A 26,217-nucleotide genomic window follows, 5' to 3' on the forward strand; every position below is an offset into this window, starting at 1 on the left:
CCCCTGACCAATCAAAGATGTAACAAGGATCAGAGTTGGCTAATGAAATAATCTTAGGGACATCAGATACAGAACCAGAATATATCAGCACAAAATCGTCGAAATATTAATGACGTTGGCAATGCGATAAAACTAAGGGCAGATCATTTATAAAAAGCGAAAACAGGATGGCTTCACAGAGACTTCCCTGTTGGACACTAGTCACCCAATCAAGCCCACCCAACATTGACCAATCTGATAATTTAAGCGCTTGAGGTCTACCTGATAGGAATTACTCAATCCAGAGGCAAACTGAATCAAAGAAGCCGATAGAGCGCAACTTGAACAGCAAAGTTTTGAAATTAACAACATTAAATGCTCATTTGATATCAACAGCAACAAACAATGTAACTAAACCAGAATCTCATCCTATCTTTAAATTACATACAATATTTATGAAAGCTGTGTGAGTACTATGATTTTTGCAAAAACCAGATTGTTGTCTTCACAATATTGATGATGACTCAATAGAAGCCAAAATCTGTTTGAAAGCCACGGCTTTAAGAAGCTCTGATGGAATACAAATCGAGATAATCGGCCGAAAATGACTACAATCGGTTGGTGAAGGCTGTTTGAGTATAAGAGTATACACTCATTAAGTTTGGTAAGCATATAATTAAACGAAATCGATACACAAGTGTCTTAGATAAGTCACAACATAGCGTCTGTCCTAACGATTAAAAAGTCTTACACTGATACGCTTTCTCTTGTTTTTTATTATTTTTTCCGAAAACAGCATTATTAAATAGTTTTGAAAGCATTACTTCAAACTTATTATTAGGCTTTTTTCTTATTCCTGTTGAGATCAAAATATTTTTTAAGCCACATACTTTGCCAGAATTTTCAGGGTTGATGAATTTTTGTCAGTCGTAATCTACTATTTATGCTTGCTTAAGAACTTCATAATAAAGTATACATGAAGGCAAAAAAACGGTAAGCTCTCAAGAAAACCACTGAATTAGAACTCCATGTCACTCGACTTCCTAAAATATCTGTATCAGCAAATCTACCGAGTCGTATCTCAAACACAAAATTAAAAGTGATTAAAATATTGGTCCTTCGAGCCGCATTGCATGACCGGGAAAGACAATCACCGGAACGTTATCAAGCCCAGGACAGCCAGGCCCACAGCGTGATTTGAAGCAATAGTGTGAGTAGAACGATATGAGATGTAAGCATGTGATAAGACGTTCTCCTCATCCGAGAACGCATCGAAACATTGGGGCCTCTGTTGCAAGTGATGAAATCGCGCAGAGCCGTGCCACATGGTAGAGTGATTTATGGTTATAAGAGCCTTAACGCAATATGATAAGTGAAAGACGCTCAGACATTAACCGTGACTGTCGTGCAGTCTGCGTCGTTTACCTCGCGAGCGATCGCGATTACTGAGAAAGTGAGGCTGTCGAGAAAATTTTAGATGCAGATTGCAGGCATCTTTATAGATAACCACGGGCTCTATTTTAGATAACATTAGCCTGACATTTTGTCCTTTGTCCGCTGCACTGGCTCGAGAGATTAGTGTCCACTTCGAGCCAGCCGTCACGAGCATCTTCGGCGTTGGAGGTGGTATCCTCATGTGATCTCCGACGATTGGAAGCTTGCAGTTTTAAACCTAGAACTAATCTTAGACGTTACAGTTAAATACGCTTAGCTTGCCCCAACTGGGACTCCGTACCCCCTCTGGATCGTTACTGGCATCTGCCATCGAACTTTGGAGCGATTTGCCAGACCTCTTAAATCTGATTTTCAGAGTACCAAGTGGCATCAACATCCTACTGGGAACCGACGTATACCCCTATCTACTACTACTAGGGCAGTTATTCCATGGAGATCTTACTGGACAGCTCACAGTTGCTGGCTGAATGCTCGCTGGTCAAGCACTGGGTCAAGCAATATAATCCTCGCCAGCTACTTGCATGACGACTCAGAAAGCCTCAGCTCCTTGGCATGAGCAGCAAATCGCACTTATGCATAAGGACATGCCATGAGTAATTCATCAATTCCCCGACGACATGAATTGCAAGGCCATCTTTTTCGATCATCATCGGGTGGCTGACGGATGCTATGTCATCTGCCTCCTGCTCAAGTGCGACGGAATTCAGGAACTTGGAGAGAGCTTACCTGGCTCAAGAGTATTACTTCGTTCGCTACAGTGGAGATTATGGGGTGCTCCAGAGATGGCCATCAAATATGTACGCTTCATGGAGGATTATCTTAAGTGTGGGCACATGCAAATACTGACTGACGTGGAGCTCTGTGAGTCAGCCTGTCTTGTAGAATATATTCCATACCATGGGATTTGGTAAGCTAGCGATTACCAAAAGAAACTGCGCGTCGTATTCAACGCATCGCAATTGACATCCACTGACTATAACCTCAACGATGTCCTGCACGCAGGTCCAAAGTTTTCATCCCACTTACCAACTGTCTTGTTCCGCTGGAGAAGGCATCGGATCACCTTCTGTGTGGATATCCAAATGATGTTTGGGCAGATCTGGATTGACAATCGTGACGTGGACCTCCAGCATATCTTGTGGAGCACTGATGACTTTAGCCCACTGAAGTACTATCAGTTGCTCACTGTGACTTACGGCGGAGATAGTGCTCTCTATTTCTCTCTACGAAAGATTTTACAGCCTTACGAGGATGAAAATTATGCTAGGCCCAAGGCCCTGCTTATCGGCAAACAAAATTGATACGTCGATGACAATCTCTCTGGTGCTGACAACGTTGAGACGGCTCGAATTCACCGCAACCAGCTGATCGGTTTGTTGCAAGCCAGAGGCTTCTCTCTGAGGAAGTGGGTGGCAAATGATCTGAAGCTGTTGTGTGACCTCTCTCCAGATGTCTGACTGAGGCTGACCTGGTGGCCACTCAGCGCAGACGGGTTTGTCTGGCTGCAGCCCCTCCACTAGCCTGCAACTCCACGCGTTCGCAGTCACGATCCAACGCACGATGGCTGCTGTGGTGTACTCTCGTGATGAGGAACCAAATGACGGTGCTTGCATGCATATCTTAATGTCTAGAACCAAACTGACCTCTGTCAAAAGCTTGCAGCCAGATGCCACCAGTCCTACATGCATAACAATCCATAGATTGGAGCTACGAGTGGCACTGCTTGTAGCGAAGCTGCTACGCATGGTCGCTGAAGAAGACGCTATGAGCGTTGAGCACTGTCGTGCCTGAAGCGACTCTTAGATCGTGCATCACTGGCTTCAATCGTACGAGCCAACGAACAACTTGTTGATCGACAATTACTTGGCCCACACTGAGGAGCTTCTGCCATCCGACGTTTGGAGATATGTTCCGACGGCCTCTAATCTAGTCAATGTGGCGTCCCAGAGTAGGGATCCAACCACACTTCAACAGATGCACGCTTGGTGGAAACGCCCCTCCTGGCTGGCGGACCCTTTTGACTCATAGCTAGCCAAGAATTCAAAGTTGCCAAGCTTCGGCAACCCGGTCACTGATGGTGCTCTACAATCTTGCTGAGCTGTTCAATGCACTGCACCGAATATGCTTGAGAAGTTCTTGTACCTTGGCCTTTTCCGTTGCTTCCTCGCTTGATTACGTCACTGGATACTTTATCAGCTGCCTCAGCTGTGTTGAGATTCTGTCCCCCCACCTTTCACCCCTCTGACAACGATCGAGCTGCGTGATGCCTACCTCACCTGTGTCTTAGCCAGCGATGATTCTTTGTGCTAGAGTTTGCGAGCTTGCAAAAGGACGGCCATGTTCCTGCGAAAAACCCACTGCTGCCTTTCAGACTCGATTCTCTCTAATGACATCCTTTAAATTGGCGGTCGTTTCCAACATTCTGCACTTACTTACGACGAGAAGCATCCACCTGTTCCTGACAGTCGATGTAGCCTCACTTGGATTATTATTCAACAAGCTTACGATTGCAATCTCCATGGAGAATTCAGAATCACTAGTGCCTGTGTGGCTCGCAAGGCCTGGATTGTTGGTTAACCTTGTTGATATTTTGTTAAAGAACTGCTTACCAACCTTAATGAGTCTTTAATAAATACGTAGTGATATTTTATACTATTATCAGCACTATTATAACAATTTTGGCTTTCTTCTAAATATTCTTGCCTTCCTTTTTCGACCTCATCTTCGTCCATTGTCTCAGCGTTAAGAAAATCTTCTATATCTTTTTTTACTTCATCTTTATCGATTGTGTCAGTATTAAGGAAATCATGGTCTTTATGAGTATTTTTTTTTTATTTTTTGAGTTTTTATACAATAATTTTGTATAATCAGCCAATTTATATGTTTATCCCTCTTTTCCGCGTTCAAATGAAGGGGTAGAGTTTAATGACTATTTTTACCTATCTCCAAAAAATATACGTTACACACATCATTTTGTTTTAAAAATTTTAAAACTTGCCTAGGCTGCACTAGAAAGGTGATCCCCTAAAAATCATAACTGTCTTCGTATTGTGTATAATTGGACACTTGTTATGCATTTTTGTTTACTGGATGCAAAGCTGATAAAATGGCTCATATGTAGCGTTGCTGATCTGCTTTCAGCACTTCCACACAAGCTTTTTTTTAGAGTAGTAGTAGGAAGTTCTACATAAAGAACAACTTCTCATTGCATTGTACTTATTTGCATGCATTAGTAAATTTAGAATTAGGCGTAGTGTGCATCCAGGATTGTGCTCCTTAAACGCTTTTGTATCTGTATAAATGGGCTTCTGGCCATTCATTTGAAACCATTTATGTAGGTCTGTCGTATGAAAAATAGATTTAGACTTAGTGTTAAAATTTTAACTTCGACAGTCTCTATATCATTTTTAACCATTAAGAACTCTGCTGCTAACACTGTAATAATTTTAAAAGCATCCTGCTCATCGAGAATTTCCCGCACTTATAAAGTGAATATTTTTTCCGCAGACTTAAAAAATATTATTATATCTAAATGCCTACTATTTGCTATACCCGCTGTTTTTATGTGATTTATAAAAGCACTATTGAGATCTTTACGTGTTACAGACTAATCATCATCTTGATTTTCCAATTTTTAATCGAGTCCTGACTCTGGCACTTCTAGCACTTTATAAAGTACTGCTTAAAACGTTGATACAAGACACTTTATATTCAACTACTGATTTTTCACTTATGATGACAATTATCTAGACAGCTTACAGTCATGAATACTTTTAAGAACTATTTTGCTGTATTTAATAAAATCTTGTATCTCAGTAAAATTATCACTATGTAGCAAGCGTTGGTATTCTATTTGCACTGTTTTACAGAAAATCACGTAACAGTTCATGGTGTCATCGTTAGCAACATTCTCGCTATGTTGCTCCGTTACACTTACAGCTCACGTTAACGTACTCAAATGAATGGCACGTTGCTTGAACTTTCCATTTATACTGATTCGCCTGTGCTAAAACCATGTAAGTGATAACTAGCGGTTATAATCAGTTGTATATGAAGAGATAACACATCGATAGAGGGGTTAGTTAACTGATAATCATCACTACATTAAGAAGACAAAGTATGTGAGTCATGTTTAGTGTTTTAAAACTATGCACAACAGATTTATTTTTAAAAAGGTTGCCTATTATAACTATTTTTAAACTACACCTATATAAGAGAACGCTACACCGTCAGTTTTAGTCTTTAAACCCTTATATTGTTGGACACAGCTCTTGCCTACAAACAAATATAAAAATCGATGGTTAAAGTTCAATTACTCCGGTCTTCGTTAGAGATCATAAGAAGTTCCTTACAAGAATCTAGTTACAACCTTTCAAGCTGTTATTAAAAAAGATGATGTTTTCAACGTGAGAAGTCTTCAGTAAAAAAAATGGTTGTGCCATGTGCTAATTAATATGTACATTACTTATAGTATGATTTACACGTTTCACTAAACATTTACGTAATAGTATTATTTTTAAAGTACATTCATGATATTGAGCAATGTTCATAAAAAAAAAAGATATGGAGGGTATCGAACCTCTACACGCCATGGTACTGCCAGGCCCACAACACTGGCTTAGAATGTGGCCAAAGCCTAGGCATCAAAGGCAGCAGTCAGATTTGGCTTAGTCTTCGGCTGCATCTTGCAGTTCACGCAGTCTAGCCTTATATAGTCCCTTTTATTAAAGACTATGGCCACCAATAAAGGTACCTTGACGTCTGTGATTGCATGTCATCTGCATGTACCTGTCAATAGGCACATAACAACATCAGGGAACTGTCCTTCGTCAAAACAGGTTTTGAAAGCACCCTCAACGTTTTGTTTTGTTGTGGTAGTAACAAAATTTCTTAATTCCTTTATCAGGCCCAGAGTAAGAGTTGTAACGCCACCAGCATTTAATACATAACTCTTTAATGCCTCAGCAAATGTATCATAATGCTTGACTGTGGATTCTTTCAGCTTGACTAGAATACTTTTTGCTCTTAGCTTCTTGATCAATTTAACGTCTACCCCAAGCCTAGTCATATTAACCCTTTTTATCAGGGCTAAGAATTGCACTATTTAACCAGGATCGCTTTGGACCTGGTGCCTCAGCGCCTTTGCGACGTGGTGTCTCAACTCGACGAGAATAATACCTGTTTTCGGCTCCCTGATTGACCCCACGCCCACCCCGAGCTCGATCACATTAACCCTCTTCGTTAGGACCATGACCTCGGCATACTTTTTGCCCTCTGCTGGTTTTACGATTATTGCTTTGGGAATAGCCCTCTGACATCTTCCCTCGGCGACCTTTAATGGCTAGACTTCCGACCTTGGGAGCTTATCCTCGCTAACTTTTTTCTTCCCTGTTTTTTTTTTCTTTTTACTTTTCTCGACCTCCCTCCAATTTTCCTCAGTTCCTGTACTGCCAACTAGGTTGCCCTCTGGTTGTGGCTCGAAACCAGGCCCTCATGGCTTTTTTGGGCCTTTTCCGGCATTAATGTTAAGCTTGGGGTTTCTCTCCTTTGCCTTCACTTCCTTTCTTTCTTCAATTCTGAATCAATCTCTGGCTTTTCCAATTTTTCAAGCCAATTCTCGTGGCGTTTAAAAGCACCTACAGCCATCACTGCCAGCCCGACGAGATCCTTTATGGTCCTCGTTATGTTAGGGTGCTTAGCCATAAGTGCCTTGTAGTCATTCATCGTCCTTGCAAGTCCTTTAAACGCGATGTCGGCACTTTTTTGAGACTTGACCTCTGAGTGTATCTTGGATCCTCCACTGAGATTAGGATCAGGTGACTCTGCAACAGAGTCAGCCCTTTTTTGTCCCAGTTCCACCATGATTCTCCTTTCTATAAGAGAAACGTCTTTGTGCCCCCCCCCCAGAATCCGTGAAACCTATGGCATCCACTCGGGTTTTCACCAGATTGGAACTGCCGGCAGATTTTCTTACAGAGGTAACCACTCAGCCGTGAAGTCCAGCACTTTCCTTTTTGCTTGTAAAGAAAATTGGAAAGGGTTTAAACCAAGGCAGCAACACACTCTTATTTCAGAGAAGAATGCTACTTTCTCGGGCCAGCGAGGAGTCACCACTCTTCCTAATTCCCACCAGTGGAGACTGCCCTGGCATTATGTAGAGAAAGTGGGAAAGTGGTGTATGTGTGTAGTGTATGTATATTCTGGTACACCACAGTCATCTCAGCGAGACATGTGCCAGGCATACAATCCCAGAACCAGCGCGTTCACCCATGGTGGCAGAAGAAAGCCTATAGCAAAGAGCACAAGCAGCTCCAGACCCACACATTAACACCAATGAAGTCAAAGAGTGCAAGGCTTAAATCCCCACAGATACAGAGAAACATGCCACCACTGCGCACACCTCTCGATCCACACCCCCTGCTGCCACCGCGAGTAGCCACCCTAATTTTACCTTATATTTTAAGAGGGTGCCTCTATTCTCCACCCAGAATAGCCCCCAGTATGGAGAAACTAGCTAAAAAAACCCTGCCTTTTTTCTCAAGACATTAACATTTTCTATACTTTGTGTGCTCTTAAAACATATTGTACTTCCTCGGCTTTTTAAAAAAAATTTTTTTACTTGGTGGCAACAAAACTTTGTAAAATAGCCTTTGTTTCGTCAGAGATACAACTAGCTTTTGTAGACTTAGGTACTTTGCCTGAAGTTTGTCCTTTAGCTAACTTCACCAAAACTATCGGCATCATCTAAAAGATTTTTTGAGGGTCTCTTCTATCACTGGGAGAAACCTCTCCATGCTTTGTATTATTTCTTCCCTTTTTTCTTAAGCTCCCGATTTTAAGCTCTTTTCGGGGCTGTTCGAAGGGTTTTCTATTTTTTTTACTTTTTCCATTTTCTCAAGGGTACAGAGAAGAGTTTTCGTCAGAGCCTGTTGATGAAAAATACTTCTCTTTTGCTTTCTGTAACTTACTGTGCTTAATGACTAACGGGTCAAGAAATTTTCGCCAATCATCGTACATAAAATCTATTTATAAAAGGAACGCCATTTCTTTAGTCTTTTACTTGTCTTAGTAACATCAAGGCATTTTGAATGCCGTATTTTTTCAAATATTACGATATTTCTTCGTTTATTGTAGATATTATTCAACACCTTTTTTACTTCTCTTTTAGAATAAGTATCTTGTCCACTTACAGTTCATGTTCATCCATTATCTTTTTTTTCGTATCCGACCAGATTGTTAATGTCTTCTGTCGTTTGATTTCTAAACACATTTACCTTACTTTCTTTACTAATGTTGTTGTATGCACTTGTAAAGCTTGATCTCTTGTCACTCGTGGTGTATCCAGTCAGGATATTAAGAACTCCTAGTGGTCCATCATCTCTGTGTCCATCTACCAGAATTTGTAATGTTTGCTAAAGTCACCCAGACTTGCACTACATAAGACTGCCAGTGTATTTACTCAAATAATACTGGCTTTCATAAACCTTTGAGAATAAATTTTTGCTTCTTGCTTGGCCTGGCCTGAAGATGCAATTCTCTATTAGTTTTTTCAGAGACTGGCCAATTATTGTGGCCCTAGGGAAGGAAAGTTCTTTGGACCCGAAAGGTAAAAAAATTTTTTTTCCCATGGGCCCGAAGTGATGATAACGGTGAAGAGTGTGGCCGGGGGGCACAAAACGGCAGTTGCATTGTATGCCTATAGTAAAAATTTACCATTTATACTGTAATTTTTTTCTAGATTTGACAGCTTATAAAGCTTACTCCTCATTTGCAAACACTTTTTGCTTGTCTTGCAGTTTACTTGCCAATCATGATAAGGATGATCCTTAACCCTCTAACATTGGGTTCAAGAATAGCTACTCTTGGCGTTTTATTTAAAAGTCTTTACAAAAGATCTTGGAACCTCTTCCAATTCAAATTTATTTTCCTACCTGTTCTTCTGGTCTTGCGGTGGATTTATACATCGTTTTAAGAACATTTTTAGTCATTATCATTCTTTGTTCTTTTGAGTCTGCATTAAACAATGTTATTAAAGTCTCTTGGCTTTTTTATCTTAAGTATTTCTGCAAAGAGCCCCTTGATCTCTTCTTCGTGGCCCGTGGTATCTAGGTCTTAGACCTCAAGAATTACTTTTCTATTGACAATAAGTAATCTTCTTTTTCAAGCCAATGGCTCCTTCATTGAATACAAGAGCACAACCATATCTTTTATTTCTTGTATGAATAAGCTTGCCAATTTTTGTAGTAGCAACACTTCGGACTGCAACACTTTAGAGTTTGCCTTTATTGACTTAAGCGCATTGTTAAAAAATTGCACTTTGGCCACCTAATCCAGTACTTTTGTCGTCCTCTACACTTAACTTTTTTTTACATTTTTGTCATTCGGAAGAATCTTTTCTTGTTAAACTACGCCTTCCTTTTTTGTTAGTCGATCTAACAAAAGTAATTTTGTTTCTCTTTCCTTTTCTTTGTTTCTTATAGCACAGTTTAAAGTTTTTCTATACCTATAAAAGCTTTGTATGCTGTATACTCAAGGCAAATTTTAAATTTTAGTCCATTGACAGGTTGAAGTGCTACTAATTATTTACAAAGACAACAACTTAGCAACTCATTAAATCAAAAAGTACTTAGTTAGTACATAGAAACCTAATGTATTTTTATTGTGCAAAGTATTTACAAATCACAACATAAAAATCGCTAACAGAGTGTAAATTATTATTTTTATTGTATCATTAAAAAACGTTCACCATATGCTTCTGCAAAAATTTCTAATATCATTATCTGCCTCAAACAAATGTATTTTATAAAAACCTTATGTTTAACATCGTAGACAGTTGGGGGTATCAGGCTTATAAAGACTAGGTGCTTGAGATTTTATTTACGTATTTTTAAATAAAATTGTCATAAATATTGGCTTAGTGCCAATGAATTAATTAATAAAGTAAATTATTTTATAATAAATTATTAAAAAGAACTGATATCAGAGCGAGTTAGGGCTTAACTTTGTAAGTGATTAAAATGTTCTGTATTTTTGTATTATTCTGTTTTTTATTTATTTTCTTAACAAGTTACCGAAAGCTATAGCTAATTAAGGATTATTAAATTTAATGATAAGATAACTACGCTTTTAATAATACATGTAGTAGAGGGTTTTAAAGTTTGAGGAATAAAGAAAGTCGAAATTTCTAATAATTTTTTATCAAACACATTATTAAAAAGTTACTTGCTCACTTATAACTTATTTGTTAATCTTTCAAATGTTAAATATAACATGTAGTTATGCGTATGAGGAAAATGGAAACAAAATCCTCAGGGTAATATTCATCAACTTATTTAACAAGTGGTCGAGAGTATTGGCCCGCTGTTACTTAATCAATTAATAAACTAAAAAGTATGTAGTATATACCGTGAAGTGTACATAATTTCTGGAGATTAAGGGCTTGAAATTGAATTTATGTATAAATTTTTCAAAAATATAAACTGTTATATCAGAGCTGAATCTTTTTTTCTTTCTTCTGTTATTTTTTTTTTCAAACTTGCGTTATACATCATGCTGAATGCTATAAACATACATATTCATGAATCATCAGAGTTTGTGCTTAGTGATGCATGTATAGGGAGGGATCGAGGAAGATAAATAATTAAAGAGCTAGTCTTAATACTTTCTTTAGACGTTAGTAATTATATTTTAATTTTTTTCAGTAAAAATTGATATTTCTTTTCTATTATTTTCTTCTCTGTCAAAGTCATTTGTAAAAAGGTAACCAAGCTAAATAAGACTGATTCAGACAGAAAATCTTTGTTTATATACTTGGTAATGGTTGGCTACAGCCAACGTAATGACGGCATCTTGCACTAGTGTCTCTTCCTTTTCTTAGCAAAATTATTATATTGAAGTCTATCAAGCCAAAAAAGTGTGCAAACTTAAATGTGTCTTACTTCTGACCACATTAATTTTACTGATAAGTAGATGCTGGGATCAGTATCACTGCCGTATGATATTTTTTAGCAACAAAAATGTGTCTTTTGTACCAATACAAATACATATAACAAAAAAGCAGAAAAGATACAGAAATTCATTTACTCTCACTGTCACACGATAATGCCGACTAATTTCGAGTATTTATATATGTCTTAGTACCTCGAGCCATGGTGGTAACAATTAAGAGGCGAGATTTATAGCTATATAAGCTTAAGGTTGCCTTTGTGACTGATTTATTTAATGGTCAGGTCAGTTTAGATATTATTTTTGGAGCAGTAGCCTGACTAAGCACGTAACTTAGAGAATTTGATCAATGCGATTTGTGTATAACCTGCAAAACCTCGTTTACTACATCTTTTCTCAAGCCAAAATCATTTGACCCTATATTCAAGAGAATTTGAAGTAAACAATGCGGAACAAAATATAAAATAACTACTAAGCCATTCATTTATTTTATCACGAGAAACGTCTTATTGTGTGCCACTTAATTGAGAAAGTGGTGTCTAAACAGGAGAATATTAATATAATAAATGATAAAAAAAAGTTTATCGCTGCGCTATGTGCTAACTACTGCAAGTACTGAGATCCAAGTAACCAGCTTCAATTCAAATTCAAATCCCAACGCTACAAGGTATGCCGATTGATATAAATTTTGACTGACAGGCAAAAAGCTTAAAATTTCATGGTCAAACTATGAGCCACTACTGTAAATGCTTATGGTCAGACAGTTAGTTCTACTCTAGAAAAATCAGATACACAATTTCGAAATTTATCGCTAATCGCGGGCTGTAGATGCAAATGCCAGTGGTCAGCCTTACACTATAAAAATTATGGCTTATTTTGTACTACTAGTGAAAAAGCTAGTAGCCTAACGGCTAGCTTAATTGTAAAATAACTTCCAGTTAATGGAAATGTGTGGGCCATTACTGGTGGCTAAGTAGCTAGTTAACCTTCTCTATATCCATAAGCTTATTTATACTTGAGTGCTCTATCTCTAACCCTATGAAGTCGCCAGGCTATTAGGCGAAACCTAAAACCTAAGTATAGAAATTTTTATTATGCCACCTGTAAGGTAAGGGAATCTATTCAGTTATTGAGTATCAGAATAGACAGTTTAGCATTTAATTTTCAGACATAGGCTTCTGTAAGATTCAATAAATAAATTATCTGTAGTAAAGCATTCTCAGGTACTAGGAATCAATCCACAAACGCTCTAGGTAATTTAGTAAGAGTTTTTGGTTTTGTTATACATTTGGTCTCACAGCTTGTTTAAACTGCCCATAGCTACTCGTGTATGTTAAGCTTTTCGATATAAAATGCACAGTCCATAGTCATTTTCATATTAAAGGTCGTTAGACTATATCCCGGTCTATTAACTTCAATTTAAGTTTTCATTCTACTAAATAAATCCTACTCACTGTCTTATATTTATTTCTTATATAAATTGTTGATAGCATCAGACACAATGATATTAAGTTTATCTAACACATTTTTTTGTACTTTAAAAGCTGATTCCATTGTGTGATAATTTAATCTCTTTAGAAGATTTAATGTTTAACGAGTAAGTGAGACTCGTGTACGTATAGATGTAAGATATTGTTGTTCGTTCTCCGACTTTTCAGATGCACTTAAACTATCACTTTAAAAGCTGTTATAGTCATCAGGATCCCCAGACCTTTTATTGTAAAAATTACCTTCTAATTGGTCTTACAGCTTTAACCTTTTTTTAGGTGTATCCTGCTTCGTTTCATTACTCTCAAATTCAGATTAAGTAGGGCTCTCAATTAAATCACAATCCTTTAATATTACACAGCTTGACCTGACAACATCTTGACTTTTAGAAAAGAAGACTTTAAAATCAGGTGAGTCAATGTCATAATTAACAGAAATAGCAACAATTTCAACATCTACGTTAAGCTGTATTTATGGGCAAGATAGTTCAACGTTAAAAGGCTCTTAAAAGGTTGAGTGAGCTAAGCTATATGTAGAATGAAGTCTGCTGCTAGTGAGACTGCCTGGATACCTTAGGGTGATTATCTCTGGCTTGCTGTTATAGTACTTCAACAATTACAAAGAAAATTACAACGTTCTGAAGCATTCAAGGCTAGTTGTAGGTACAAACGGCAGTCATTTTAGTGGTCAAAGAGGAAAATTAGTTTGCGTTCTTTGTCTGTGCGAGATCAACTATTTACTTAGGTTTAATTCTCCTTTCTAGTCTTACTATAAGATTAGCTAAACGCATACTTCAAAAAGAATCTGTAAAACCTGGTTTAACGCTTAGAGTTAAAAGGCTAATGAAGGGTCATTGGTGGTTGGGGTACCCAGCTTTACGGCAAAAAACTTTGGTCATGACACCTGCCAGTGAATGACTGACTTTTTTTTAAGGTTTCCAGCTTTACAGCTTTAGTTTGAGAGTCAATTAATCGTTATCACAAATTTCTTTTAAATATTATCTAAAAGTAGTTGTAAAACAGAGGGTTTGTTGGTTGGATAATCAAATTAGATGTTAAATGACACAAAAAAAATTTATGAAATAAATGGTTGTCTAGTCAACGAAGAACCTTATGATGGCTCTGAAAACAGTTAGTGATGATGCTTTTAGTCAGAGGCTAATGATGTTTCCAGCAATTGTGACTGCCCTTACTTATTTAAGGTTGTTTTCGTAAGCTCGCTGTCGTAGAAAGAGGTGCTTTGGCAAAACTAGGTTAGTCAGAAAACGGCCAAGACACCCTTACGCATTAGAGCTAGTTATGCTCTGGCAACACATCTTTTGGTATCATGCCAGAGATGTTAGCGGTTACTACACCTTTATTTTAATAGCACTTGGTCATCGTCACCATCTAAGTCTAAAATCGTCGTTGATCACAGTAGCTGGGACTCTCAGCAACTCGACTGCAAACTCGGTTTTTCACATTAAAAGAGGAAAGAAATACGGTAAATAACATTTTATTGGGGAATACCATCACTAGATTCAGCAATTGTAACCATACATGGCTTGAATTTCCCTTTGATACCAATAAGTAGAGCTTACTAATGGGCAAAGTTAGCAGCTTTTTTCAATAACTTTTAGATTATTTATTGCAATTATAAGAGTAGCAAAAAGCATGTCACTAGGGGGCTCTGGGAGTTGTGGGGGCTGTGGGGTCTGAAAAAATCTAAAGCTAAGCCAAATTAAAGAAGTAAGCCTAGAAATTTTACCTTGTTTTCATGAAAGGTATTAGGAACAACGGAGATCTGTGGGGGCTATAATTGGTTTGAGTGAGATCATCTGCATAAATATTTAGATGATGTGTGTGTGTGCCTGCGTACGTGAGCGCGCACGCGTGCGTGTGTCTGTGTGTATATGTGTGTGCTATAAAGAGGTGTCTTATGTGTTAATGTATGTACATGAGGGCATAACTAAGCAGATAAAAAAGAAGTTTTAAGGACATCCGTATAACTGTACGATGTTATGAGCATTCATCTGAAGAACATGTCCAGTCTACATTAATCTCTCCCACTTGACAGATATCCTCCTTTATCATATAGTTATTTTAAGGGGATTTAGCCTTCTACCACCTCCACCCCCCATTTAACCTTCTTTTTATCTCACTCAATTTCTACTTATATCGTTAACAATTTTTTTAGTCAGGGTTTTCCTGCAAAGTCACGGGTTCAATCAAGTTTGATGAGCTTGACAGTTTGGGAAATAATTGTGTTTTGTTGGGTATTTGACTTTCATTGATTTGACTGCACCAATCAGTTTAAGTAGTATACGAAAGACTTTCACATATTTTTTAAGCTTGTATAAAAGTAAAATTTCAAGGAATAGTATTAGGTTGTACTAAAAAAAAAAGAAGAACAAATTATGTGGTTATAAAAGATTATGTGGATACATTTCCATATGTTTTTAGAAACTTTTAGTCCTTAAAAATCGTTATGCACACTTTGAACACATTTGTTAAATCTTACATCTACTAAAAATTCTTAAAAGTCAATTAAAATGTATAGATGACTTCAGTTTCTTATCACAATGTATCCATTTAGTCATATTTCCTGAATTGTGTTCTATTCAATGTCAAATAAAATTTAACTTTGAGTTAATACAATTCTACTCATATCCATGTGTGTTAAGTGCAAGTTACTTGTGAAGTCTTAATCTGCTTCCAATACATAAGTTAATAACAAAGTTAAATTATGCAGACTTTTTTATGGATCATGACTTGTGCACATAATTCTGCCCCATCTCTGATGCATATGTTAATCCAGATAAGTCATTTTTCATAAAAATACACACATATATTTTTACTTGACATAGTCGTAAGCATAGTCGTTTGAATAACTCCCGTCTTAATCTTTTGCTCTTCACTGACCAGCCTTTACTTTACTTAATTAGAATAATTAATATTTGATCACTATCTTTACTGCTTTTAATATTTTTTCGATTTCTCTATAAGTAAGAACTGAACCAATATGTGTATACTGTTACAGCTAGAAAAATAGTTGCAAATAAATGTTGTAGTGTATGAACAGATTATTGCGAATTACTGTTTTAATAAAACGATAAGCGTTCACACACATCACTTACATTTCTTATTATTATAAAAAAATTATTAAGCAGTCAGTTTTTTTTACTTACAAAATAAATTAAAGAATAGTAAGTGTCATACTTGTGGTTAAGAACGATACAAAATTTGAAGATAGATTTACATGGTCAATTGTAATAAAAACGATTTAAGTTTTGTATACGTATATAATATTCTTTGATGTTTTAAAGTACATAACTTTTATAACATATTTGTTGTTTTGTAACATGTTGCTGAGAGGAATTAGTCAATCTTGTAGCAAATAATGTAGACCAGCATGACATTATCATTGATATGTATAAGGCAATGTTATAATTGCTCTCTTTAACACCTATAGAGGGTTATCCCCGTTAGTAACGCAAAAACAAATAAAAAAAAAAAAAAAGAATTTCGTGTTTGGAGTTACATAGCTGTAATTTATTGATCAATCTTTTTTCTGCAAGAACACTTAACGAGAAGTATGTATAGTCATTATTGTGTAAACACAAAACATCTCAAAAAAATTTTTCAAAGTTTACGTTGTTATCTATCGATGGAGAGTGGCACAGAAAGAGCGTAGCCGGTGAGATCATTACTAATAAATGTATAGTGGCTTGTGTGGAGTATTTTTCCCAAACCTCTAATAGACCCTCCGCTTTCACATTCTGATCCCTATTTTAAACTTAATAAAACGAATTTACATCCAAGTGTACTGGACCAAAAAAAAGTATTAGTAAACATCACGTTAAAGTTGTTCATAACTAAACTTTTCAGAAAAATTACTATTATGGTTTGCTTTCTTATTAGTAAATAATTAGCTTATAGTAAAGTATTTGTCTTTTATTAAAATTAATTTTTTAATTAAGTACTAATAATGAGAAAGCTTAAAAACTATGAATTTAAATATTATTTATTGCTGTAATATTAAAAAAATGCTTCATTGGTCACGTAAGTCTCTAAAAGGATTAAATTAATTATTATTGTTGTATTGTCTGTTCATGATGTATATGATTTAAGTTTCATATTAAGAGCATAATTAAGTAGTGCTTACTGTTATTACATTATTCTTTTAAGTGATCCCTAGTATTATTATGAATTGTATTTTAAAATTTATGACTACGTAACAATTATCTAATGGCTCTTTATCTCAAGCTTGATCGCACATATTGAGGCATGCCAATAGACCACTGCCCTGTGTTATACTATAAAACTTTGACATGTCTTTAGATCTGGTTATAACACTTATTGTTTATGTTGAACTGCTTTGACAAACATCACAATAACTCACATAGCAACACAACAAAGATCTCGTTGCATTACAGAACTAGAAGATTTTTGAAATGTTAATGAAAAAATAGTATTTTACAAGTGACCTTAGTTGTATTAAATTCTTTTATGTAAATTTCTTGGAGATTATAAGTTTACTTTAAATCATTACAAGAGAAATATTTCTTTAAATCACAGGTTCTACGAATACCTAAAAAAATTTTAATACTTCAACCTTCGCAAAAGATTATTATTTATTGGATAAGAAAGTGTTAAGGTAGAGAGAGTGAGAAAGGGTGTAAGGGTTGCAGAAGTGTAGAGAGAACTAACATACTGCATACTCTTTAATGTAGGCAGATTAATGTTTATTGTTATACTGACAAGTGACGCTTATAGCACATTACTTTACATAAGAGAAATTTACTTTACTAGCTGAAAAAAACAGAAAAAATCAGCTAAAGGTGACAATCTTTAGCAGACCACTGTTTTTTTATAAACAACAACAATATCTAGCAAGGCATATCATTATTGAGAATTGCACATTAACTCGTATGATCTACAACTTTTTAAGAACCTACTTAACATTAACCTCTTCTCTTTGAAATTGTCATTCCAACAATCAAAAAACAGAACACAATACAACATTTTAAAATATTATATTTGTCTTTTTCTGTTGCAGTTTGTAACACTGCTTCTTGACCTGAAACGAGAAAAGGTGCCGACGTAGCATTAGCAAATCTTGATCACGTTCGCCACCTTTATACCTTTCACCTTTATACCTTTCACCTTTGGGCTTCTTCTCCTGAAATAGGGGGATAAGCGTGAGAGTTTTCCTCTTCTATGGGTAGAACTATTAATTTAACACACAACAAATACTTTTAACTATTTCTTTATTTAATCACTTACACTAGTACACAGTATCTCGGTACATAATACACTACACAATGCTTCACCTCGTCCTCTAGACTGCGCAACGGCGACTTCGTCTCACACTTCGCGAGCCGTGAGCACTCTTCCACCACGTCCTGCTCGTCCTGGACCAGGAGGGGCTTTTGTTTATCCGAGACCCACGTTAACATACACACTCACCCTCCATCTGCAATCCTAGACCCTCATAAATTATCTCTCTCTCTCTCTCTCTCTCTCTCTTTAAACACTGATCTTTCCCTTCATACACGATAAAATCTGCGAACAATGAAGGCACTCTCAGACATGCACCTCGCGGTCTTTCATCCACTTCGTCTCGTCAACCCTCACACTAGTTTTCTCTCTCTCTCTTTCTCACTGCCTATGCTAGACACAACTTCTCTCTCTCTCCTTCTCTCTCTCTCTAACCTCACCTCCCGGTCAAACGTCCGCGAGTCCAACCCAGCGTGATGTCGTCTGGCGTTCTCAAGCGGGTCGTTCGTCCTACGGCTTTGTTATTTATCTTCTTTCTCTCTCTTACCCTCTTCTTCTTTTCTTTGTAGCCGTAGTCCTTGATCTAGACACCTTGTCATCGTGGGAAAGCATAGCAGCTTCCAGACTCGCACGCACACTCCTCTCTTTTTACTCAACACTCTACGCATCTTCTCGAAAACTCTCTCAACTCTTTTTCTCACTCTCTCTCTCTCAACTCTCGCTACGAAAACCCGTAAAATCACCAAAGCTCTCGGTGCTTGCACTTAAGCGTGCAGCTCCAGGCTCTACTCCAGACTGACTCACGATCTCTCGCTCAAGCAATGGACGCCACCACTGCTGCTGCAACGTATCTCCCCTCACAGTTACTCTCAACATACTTAGCAGCTGCTGTGTCTCGGTAGTTCCGTTTGCATTTTCCTTGTCCTTTTCCGCTGGCGCTGCTGTGTCTCTGCATTTTGGCTGGTTTTCTGTTGGCATCCTCTTCTCCTCCTTTCAGTGTATATACAGCTCACAAAATACAAACAAATTTGGAGAAGCTTCAACTTTCTGCTTTTTGTATACACGTTGCATCAGCGAGAGCACTTTGGAACATGGAAGCCATTTTACCTCGTTACAAATTTCAGGATACCAATCTAGCTTAGAAATGAAGAATGACTTCAATTTACCCCATTTCTGAGTAAACAAAGATATTGCATCCAACTGTAATCCAAATACATATGGACCTTCTTTTACAGCTGCTAGAATTAAAGTACTTGTTTTGACGTCACCACTAAGTAACTGAGCATCTTGAATTCTATTGTATTTATTTTGTTCTACTACGTCTCATTTTTGCGTAGTTATGTAAAAGGTACATGGTTTAGTCCTTGGACACGAAATAAGGAATGACGTCCCATTTTATGTTTCAATTCAGGCATATGCCCGTTGTCCTTAGAAAAGGTACTCATGCAAAATTAAACCAAAACAGAGAAGTTTAGATAGCTTTTATTCAAGAAAGATTCCGATTATGTTCTTATATATTGACAATGTATTGTGTTTTACTGATTTCGTAATGGTGTTAGTAACATTGTTTATCTTCTTGAAATCTTAAAACAAATTATTCTTGGTACTTTGCAGTTTCAGACTCTTTTGTTAAATTTTTTGTGGCAAACTTTTTGTCCTTCTAATAAATGGACTTTCGTCGCTTTTTTGTCGCAATGAGTCTTGACTTACCTGGATATTACAGCTGTAGTGGTATTTATTAACTCATGAAAATCTGCCATCATTTTTCTCAGATTAAGTACATAAGTACCCGGTGATGGAACTTCAACTCAATCGTCCGGAGAACGTCCTCTCACTAGATCCAGTCAAAATCGAAGATCACTACCAGTGTACATCACAGATATAGAGAACCCAGTTTTCGCATGTTTGGAAAATCTGTATGCTAACAAAAATAGTAAGATCCAACAAACTTATTTTTTCTAATTTTTTCTAATGAATAAAAATAAATAGTCAACAACTGTCTGATGTTGGCATTTAACCACACTATTTCATTGCGGATGTAAAGTTGTAGTTTGTGTTTTCTTGATTTCTGAAAATCCTGCTAATTTCTCCCTTGACGAGAACCAAAATTTGTACCATTATAAGTTTACACTTTTAAAGGTCTATCACGATGACAAACCACTTTATTAACGAGAATCTTAGCCATTATAAGGAAAAAGCTTACTTTGATTGGTTAAATCATCTGTCACAACAAGGAGACTTTTGCTGCCCAACAAAAAAATTGAGAATGGACCTATAATATCTATAAAAATTATTTTAAGGAAATCTCTTAAATAATTAACTCTTATTTTCCTTATCTCTCAATCTAATTAACCTCTCTTTGTTAAACAAGTCATATCCATACGACAACAATTTATCAATTTTCACCATTCTTCTTGCTAGTAACTCAGTAAAACCTTGGCCTAATCTTGTCCAGTATCATCTTAACTCTAAAGCACCGTCCTATTAATAAATCGTATACTTCTCGTAGAATTTCATCAATTTTCCTTCTTAGAAGGACTTATTATAAGGTTTTGGTCTCTAGAGTCAGTGAACTTCATTCTTAGTACAAGATTCTATCCTAAATGATGGATAAATTTCGTTAACTTCAGTGTATTTTTTTGAATTCGTCTTCGAATACAATTTGCTGCTGATCTAGTTAGGTGTTAAGTTTTTAAAAGTCAATTATCATTATTTTTGCTTCGTCTTCTATCTAATACTCTTACCAGTCTGATCTTTTTTTTTAACAAAAGGCAATTAACTAATAGTTTAACCCTCTGGTTTAAGCTTTTTTCTTACCCACTAGCAATTCTTGCCAGATTTATCTTTTTATCATCGTGTGGATAATCCATTTGTATTTTCATTAGTTGTTTTGCTCTTTACAAAAAATTTTTAAATTTTACTGACCTAAAGATCAAAGGCATCTAGCTAGATGGTGGTGTAACTTGTGAAACGATAACAACAGAATTAAGACAAAACGATCTGTTCTCCGGAAAAGTTATGACAAAAGTGTTTTACTAACTTAACAATTGTTAATATCTCTCTATGAGTTACATAATAATTTTTTTCTGGCAGACACTTCTTTTGATTATTATAAGCTATAAAGTATTTTAGGTAAATTTACCGTATAACGTAGGAAAATCTGAGATGAGAGGAAATGTAAGGATGCTCTTTAAATTTATAAATGCTTCCTGATTTTTTTAACATAATTTTATTTGCTTGCTTATTAATGTCAAAATATGTATGGATCTAGCAATATCTAAAAAGCCTTTCATAAACATCCTCATACGAGCAAATAATTTCAAACCTGACGTACATTTCTTGTTCGATCTTGGTATCTGCTATTCTGAAACAGTCTGATTCTTTCCGAGATTTGTTTTTTTTTTCTTTTTTTCATAAAACGTGACCAAGAAATGAGATGTTTATTTTAACAAAGTAACACTTCTCATTACTTGTTTAAAGATTAGCCTTTTAAAATTAAAGGAAGATCTTCTATTTATTTTTTACTATCTTTTAAAATAACTCTACTAATATTATGACTTTCTCTTAATAAGCAAAGCAGACTTTGCAAGAGAATCCCGTAAGTACTTGTTACATGAGTCGTTGAAAATTCACTAGGGCATTACATAATCAAAAAGGCATGACTTTTCATTTCCATAATCCTTGTCCAGCAGAAAAAGTAGTAATATCCCTGTTATAACGCTTGGTTCTTACTTGTCAGTAGCAACTCTTAAAATGTAACTTAAAGAATCACGATTTTACCAGAAATTCGTTCAATGTATTATCAGATTATAGTGTACGGTATAAATCTTTAATTGTTGCTGCATTTATTTTTCAGTGGTCAACGAAGAATTTTGGAAAACCATCTTTTTTTTTGAAATAAGACTGGAGAACACCAGAAACTTGGTAATCTCTCAAAACCTTCTTGTTATGCATATTATGTTATGAAAGTGTCAACTTCTGCTTGTTTGCAAATGTGAACTCTTTTTAGTGACTGACGAAGTGCTTATTTTTCTTTTTCCAAGTGCAGCTTATGCTCGACTGAATCACATTCTTCTGCGGCATGACTATCTTGGAAAGTATCTTGATATTTAATTAGCAAATCCACATACTTTGACTTCCGGTGGCAGTCCATTTCTGTACAATTTTAATAAAAAAAATTGTTTAAACCATCTGGAATAATGTCTTTAAGGTCCATAATCGGTGAAACAGGGGCATCATTCTTATGTTGTGAATCTATTTTTTTAACTATCAAATTATAAATTTCCTCTGTTTAACCTTTCTTATCAAAAAACACTATTTTATGAATGTAATTATTAACCGTATTGGTTTTAATCTTAAATTGCTAAAACCTCGTGTTTACCTACACCTGTAACTGCTGCAATCCTAACCTTTACACGAAACATCCTCAGTTGTAACATACTTTAGTGTCTCAGAATTAGTACCTACAATACCGCTGCATCGAATTTTAAATTAAATTTGGTTACGTCAGAGCAAAAACCTAATACAAAATTGTAAATTAAATGGTTTTATGTACCTCTAAACATAAATTGACTGAAATTTACATTCATCCTTTTGTTATTAAAGAATAAATGTTAGGAAGACGGATTTCTTACTGTTAAACTCACTAGTGGAAGTTGAACAAAACCTAGTTCTCTTGCAGATTAAGCCTATACAGTTAAAGACTAAAGAGCCGTTTACACTTAAAGATTAAAGACGTTAGAAAGCCTTACGTAGCCCTTTCTTCTACGATTCTACCACTAAACATGAATGAGATTCAAGATTTTTCTTTTCTGACTTGCTCTCGGCTTAAAATTTGACTGCAATGCTCTGTATGCTGTCGCAACATCAGTCTTTGAATATAAAATTTTCTTTAAAAAAATGTTCTAAACTCAATTGCCCGTTTAAGATAAGCATTCAAAGATTTGATGCTCCGTAAATAAAGCACTGCCTAATAAGATATTCAGCAATCTTAATTTAGAGCTGCAGAAAAGCATTTTTTTCTTAAGTGGCAAACGAACACTAAGGGTTAACTAATAAAATAAGCCTTTGTAAATCAGAAGCTAAACTCAAAAGTCCTTATAGAGCTTCTGTTTTTCATTTTGTAGTTGAGAAATTTAGGTGGCTACCAAACAATTTTCCTGAAAACGAGTTGTAAGTCTTGAAACCGAACGTAATGGTCCATCTGACTCTAAAAAATTATCAAACACAGATCTTGCCTTCTCATGGAAACAAGAAGCCAAAGCATCTTGTTTTCTATTATTATCCAAACTATTCAATTGGAAGATCTGATAAATATGATTAGAAGAATGTCTAACTGGATAACTGCCATCATATTAATCAACCTGAACATAAACGTGTAAAAATAAGCCTGTCACTAAACTGTTTGAAAGAAATGCATATTGAGTCGACAGAAGTTATGTTGACTATGATGTTTGTGATTTTTGTAATGATTGTGATAATTGTGGTAAATGATTATTAGCAATTCTAATTTGTGTTTTCGTTACCGATATTTTAACTTTAAAAAGCTGCATTTTTTCTCTTTTATAACTGTCTTTCACGTAAGAGAAAGTCCTGTTTAGCTAAAAGTGTATTTTGCTGTATGTGTAGACCAATAATCATCCCGTAAGCATCAGCAAAAGTTGTCCTTCACTAGGAGAGTGTCCTCTCCTGAACCTCCTGTTGTTTGCGAAGTGTGTCTCCCATTCTCGGCTTTACGTCGTCAAGCTGAATCTCCAAATCATGACGATTCTTCTGCAGCTTAACCAGTTTACTTTTTTAGTTTTTTATCGTTTTATCCTAAGTTTTGACGACTCACCTTGTGTTTTTTATATGGTTTTCTAATTCTAATCACCGGTGCTTGGACCTGAATACCTAGCAACACATAGCAACATTTGAGATTGCATGGAAACTCATACGTTTAACTATTTTCTTACTTTACCCAATAAAACACATGACTGTTATGATAAAAATTTAACGTGTTAAACGATAAATGTACGAAAGTTATGAGCACAAAAAAAAATTATGAATTCATTTAAATAATGAGAACCTTTGTTAAAATAGATAATTATTCAATATTAATGTATGTTATTCACATTAACAATTTATTTTAGACATAGTCACAGTCTTAAAATAGTATGTAAGATGCTAACAGTATAAGAACAGATTTAAAGAAGATTATAAAGTTTTTAGAACACATTTACTAAATTCTTGTTTATTTTACCTTATAAGAAAGCAAATGTCATCACAAAGCATTATCAATTTTAATTAATAGTGTGACAGAAAAGTTTGAGCAAATAAGTGGTTGAATGATAAATAATCATTTGTTTTTAAATTATGAGAAAAGAGCTATCTCTTTTGGTACAGATCCTATTATGCTGACTTATTTGTTTTTTTTTTTACCAATTTTTTTTCAATCTTTTGTGAAACAGTATTGTAACATAAGCTCAGCTAAATGAGTAAAGTAGTTTGGTGAGTTTGCAACATGATGGAATACTTGCAAAGCTGAAAAAAGTATCTGAATAGCTTCGTGGAAATTGTTGTCATTCATTGTAGCAGTACTGTAGGAGTACCATAAAATACATCTTTTTATTATGTTTTCTTGCCATTTGGTAATAAGATGTGAAATGCCACATGTTTTGCATAGGGACTTTGGACAACCAGCGTTTAATTCATAGCTAATGGTATCTTGACATAAGTTACTTAGACATCTGAAAACAAATACAATATTAAAAAATTTTTACTACACAAAAAATAAACGTTATTAGTCAAAATCCTCATACAACATGATTTTTTTATAAAATACTCAGTTTTATTACAATAATATATTATAACAATCTATTATATAATTTTATAGAGAAGTCTTGTTAATAAATGCAATAGATTTATGTCTTTTTTTATGTTTTTAACAGACACATGTGTAAGTACGAATGAAAAAACAAACATTTTACTAAAGATATGTCAACAACATATATTGCTGTGGCCTGTAAAAGAAGACCCTCGTTATCAAAGAATTTACTTAATTCTCCAATGCCTCCACTAACTGCAAGATAAGACGTTCATAGGAAAGTGCAAAATTTGTTTATTAAATACAATTATGAATTGTATAATAAAGATTATTACACAAGAGTTCTGAACAAAAAAAATTGCTCTAACAGTAAAAACCTGACTTTCTTAAGAATCACAGTTCAAAAGATACTTGCAGTTAAAAGTTTAAAGAATGTCTCGTTCTTTTTACTGTAGCGTTTATAGATTTTTTTGGTCTAGAACTTTTTTTATCCCTCACAAACACAAATACTTACTAATAAAATTGTAACGTCGTTGACACTGTTTCAGTGTATTACGCCTTATTGCTTACAAAACTTGAGGTCTAAGCTTCACTTTCAATCAATTGAATATGGATGTATCGTAAGAAGGTTACCTTGTGTAGTAAGGAGTTTGCAATAGATGCTTTGATTTACTTTAAGATATTTTCTCATTACTCCATTTTTTATTATCTTTAAGTACTATATATCAACTTTAAGTCAAAAATGCTTACAAAATAATTTTCTTAAGTAGAAGCCTATGGGAGCCTAGAATGAACTCTATTATTTATACGAATCAACATAAAAAAATATAAGACTTAAACAGGCATGACCGAAGTAAATTATTCCACAGCTTTTTATAGTTTTAAAATCAAAATTTGCCTACATTTCACTTGGTTAGTGCACATTACGAATGGTGATTGGGATTAGCACAGTGATCAAGCATCGCCATTAATATTTTGAAAACTGACATTTATCTGCAAACCCGCGGAAAAAATTATCAGAGGATTTACTTTTTGAAAAATATTTTTAACTATTTTGCTTTCTTAAAACACGTACTTTATCTTATATTACATACTGCAGAGCTAAAAAATTGCTGTTGCGGCAAAGTTTTTATTTATTTCTTAAAAAACATTCTTGAAATAAAAATTAAATTGATTTTGATTGTAAATTTTCAGTATATTTGTAATCCAGAAAAAGCAAGTATAGATGGTTTTTAAAGAGTACTTTTGTAAAAGTGCCACTGTACACATGTATGCACCAATTGATAC

General features: G+C 35.3%; 1 protein-coding gene across 1 annotated transcript; it reads left to right on the plus strand.

The window, feature by feature from the left end:
• The first annotated feature begins 2,051 nt into the window (after positions 1-2,051).
• LOC149374394 (uncharacterized) lies at positions 2,052-2,735 on the plus strand. Its single transcript, XM_089593683.1, has 2 exons — positions 2,052-2,295; positions 2,437-2,735. The coding sequence occupies exons 1-2, from the start codon at positions 2,052-2,054 to the stop codon at positions 2,733-2,735; spliced, it is 543 nt and encodes a 180-aa protein (XP_089449809.1).
• Positions 2,736-26,217: the final 23,482 nt, after the last annotated feature.

This window comes from Copidosoma floridanum, unplaced genomic scaffold (assembly GCF_036245765.1).
Source record: "Copidosoma floridanum isolate Cflo_tuat_1 unplaced genomic scaffold, Cflo_Japanese_pri ptg000020l, whole genome shotgun sequence".
Classification (NCBI taxonomy): Eukaryota; Metazoa; Arthropoda; class Insecta; order Hymenoptera; family Encyrtidae; genus Copidosoma; species Copidosoma floridanum.

Coding starts and splice junctions, on each gene's coding strand:
- LOC149374394 (XM_089593683.1), top strand. CDS start 2,052: ATGAATTGCAAGGCCATCTTTTTCGATCATCATCGGGTGGCTGACGGA. Junction 2,296..2,436: donor ACTGACTGACGTGGAGCTCT/GTGAGTCAGCCT, acceptor TCCTGCACGCAG/GTCCAAAGTTTTCATCCCAC.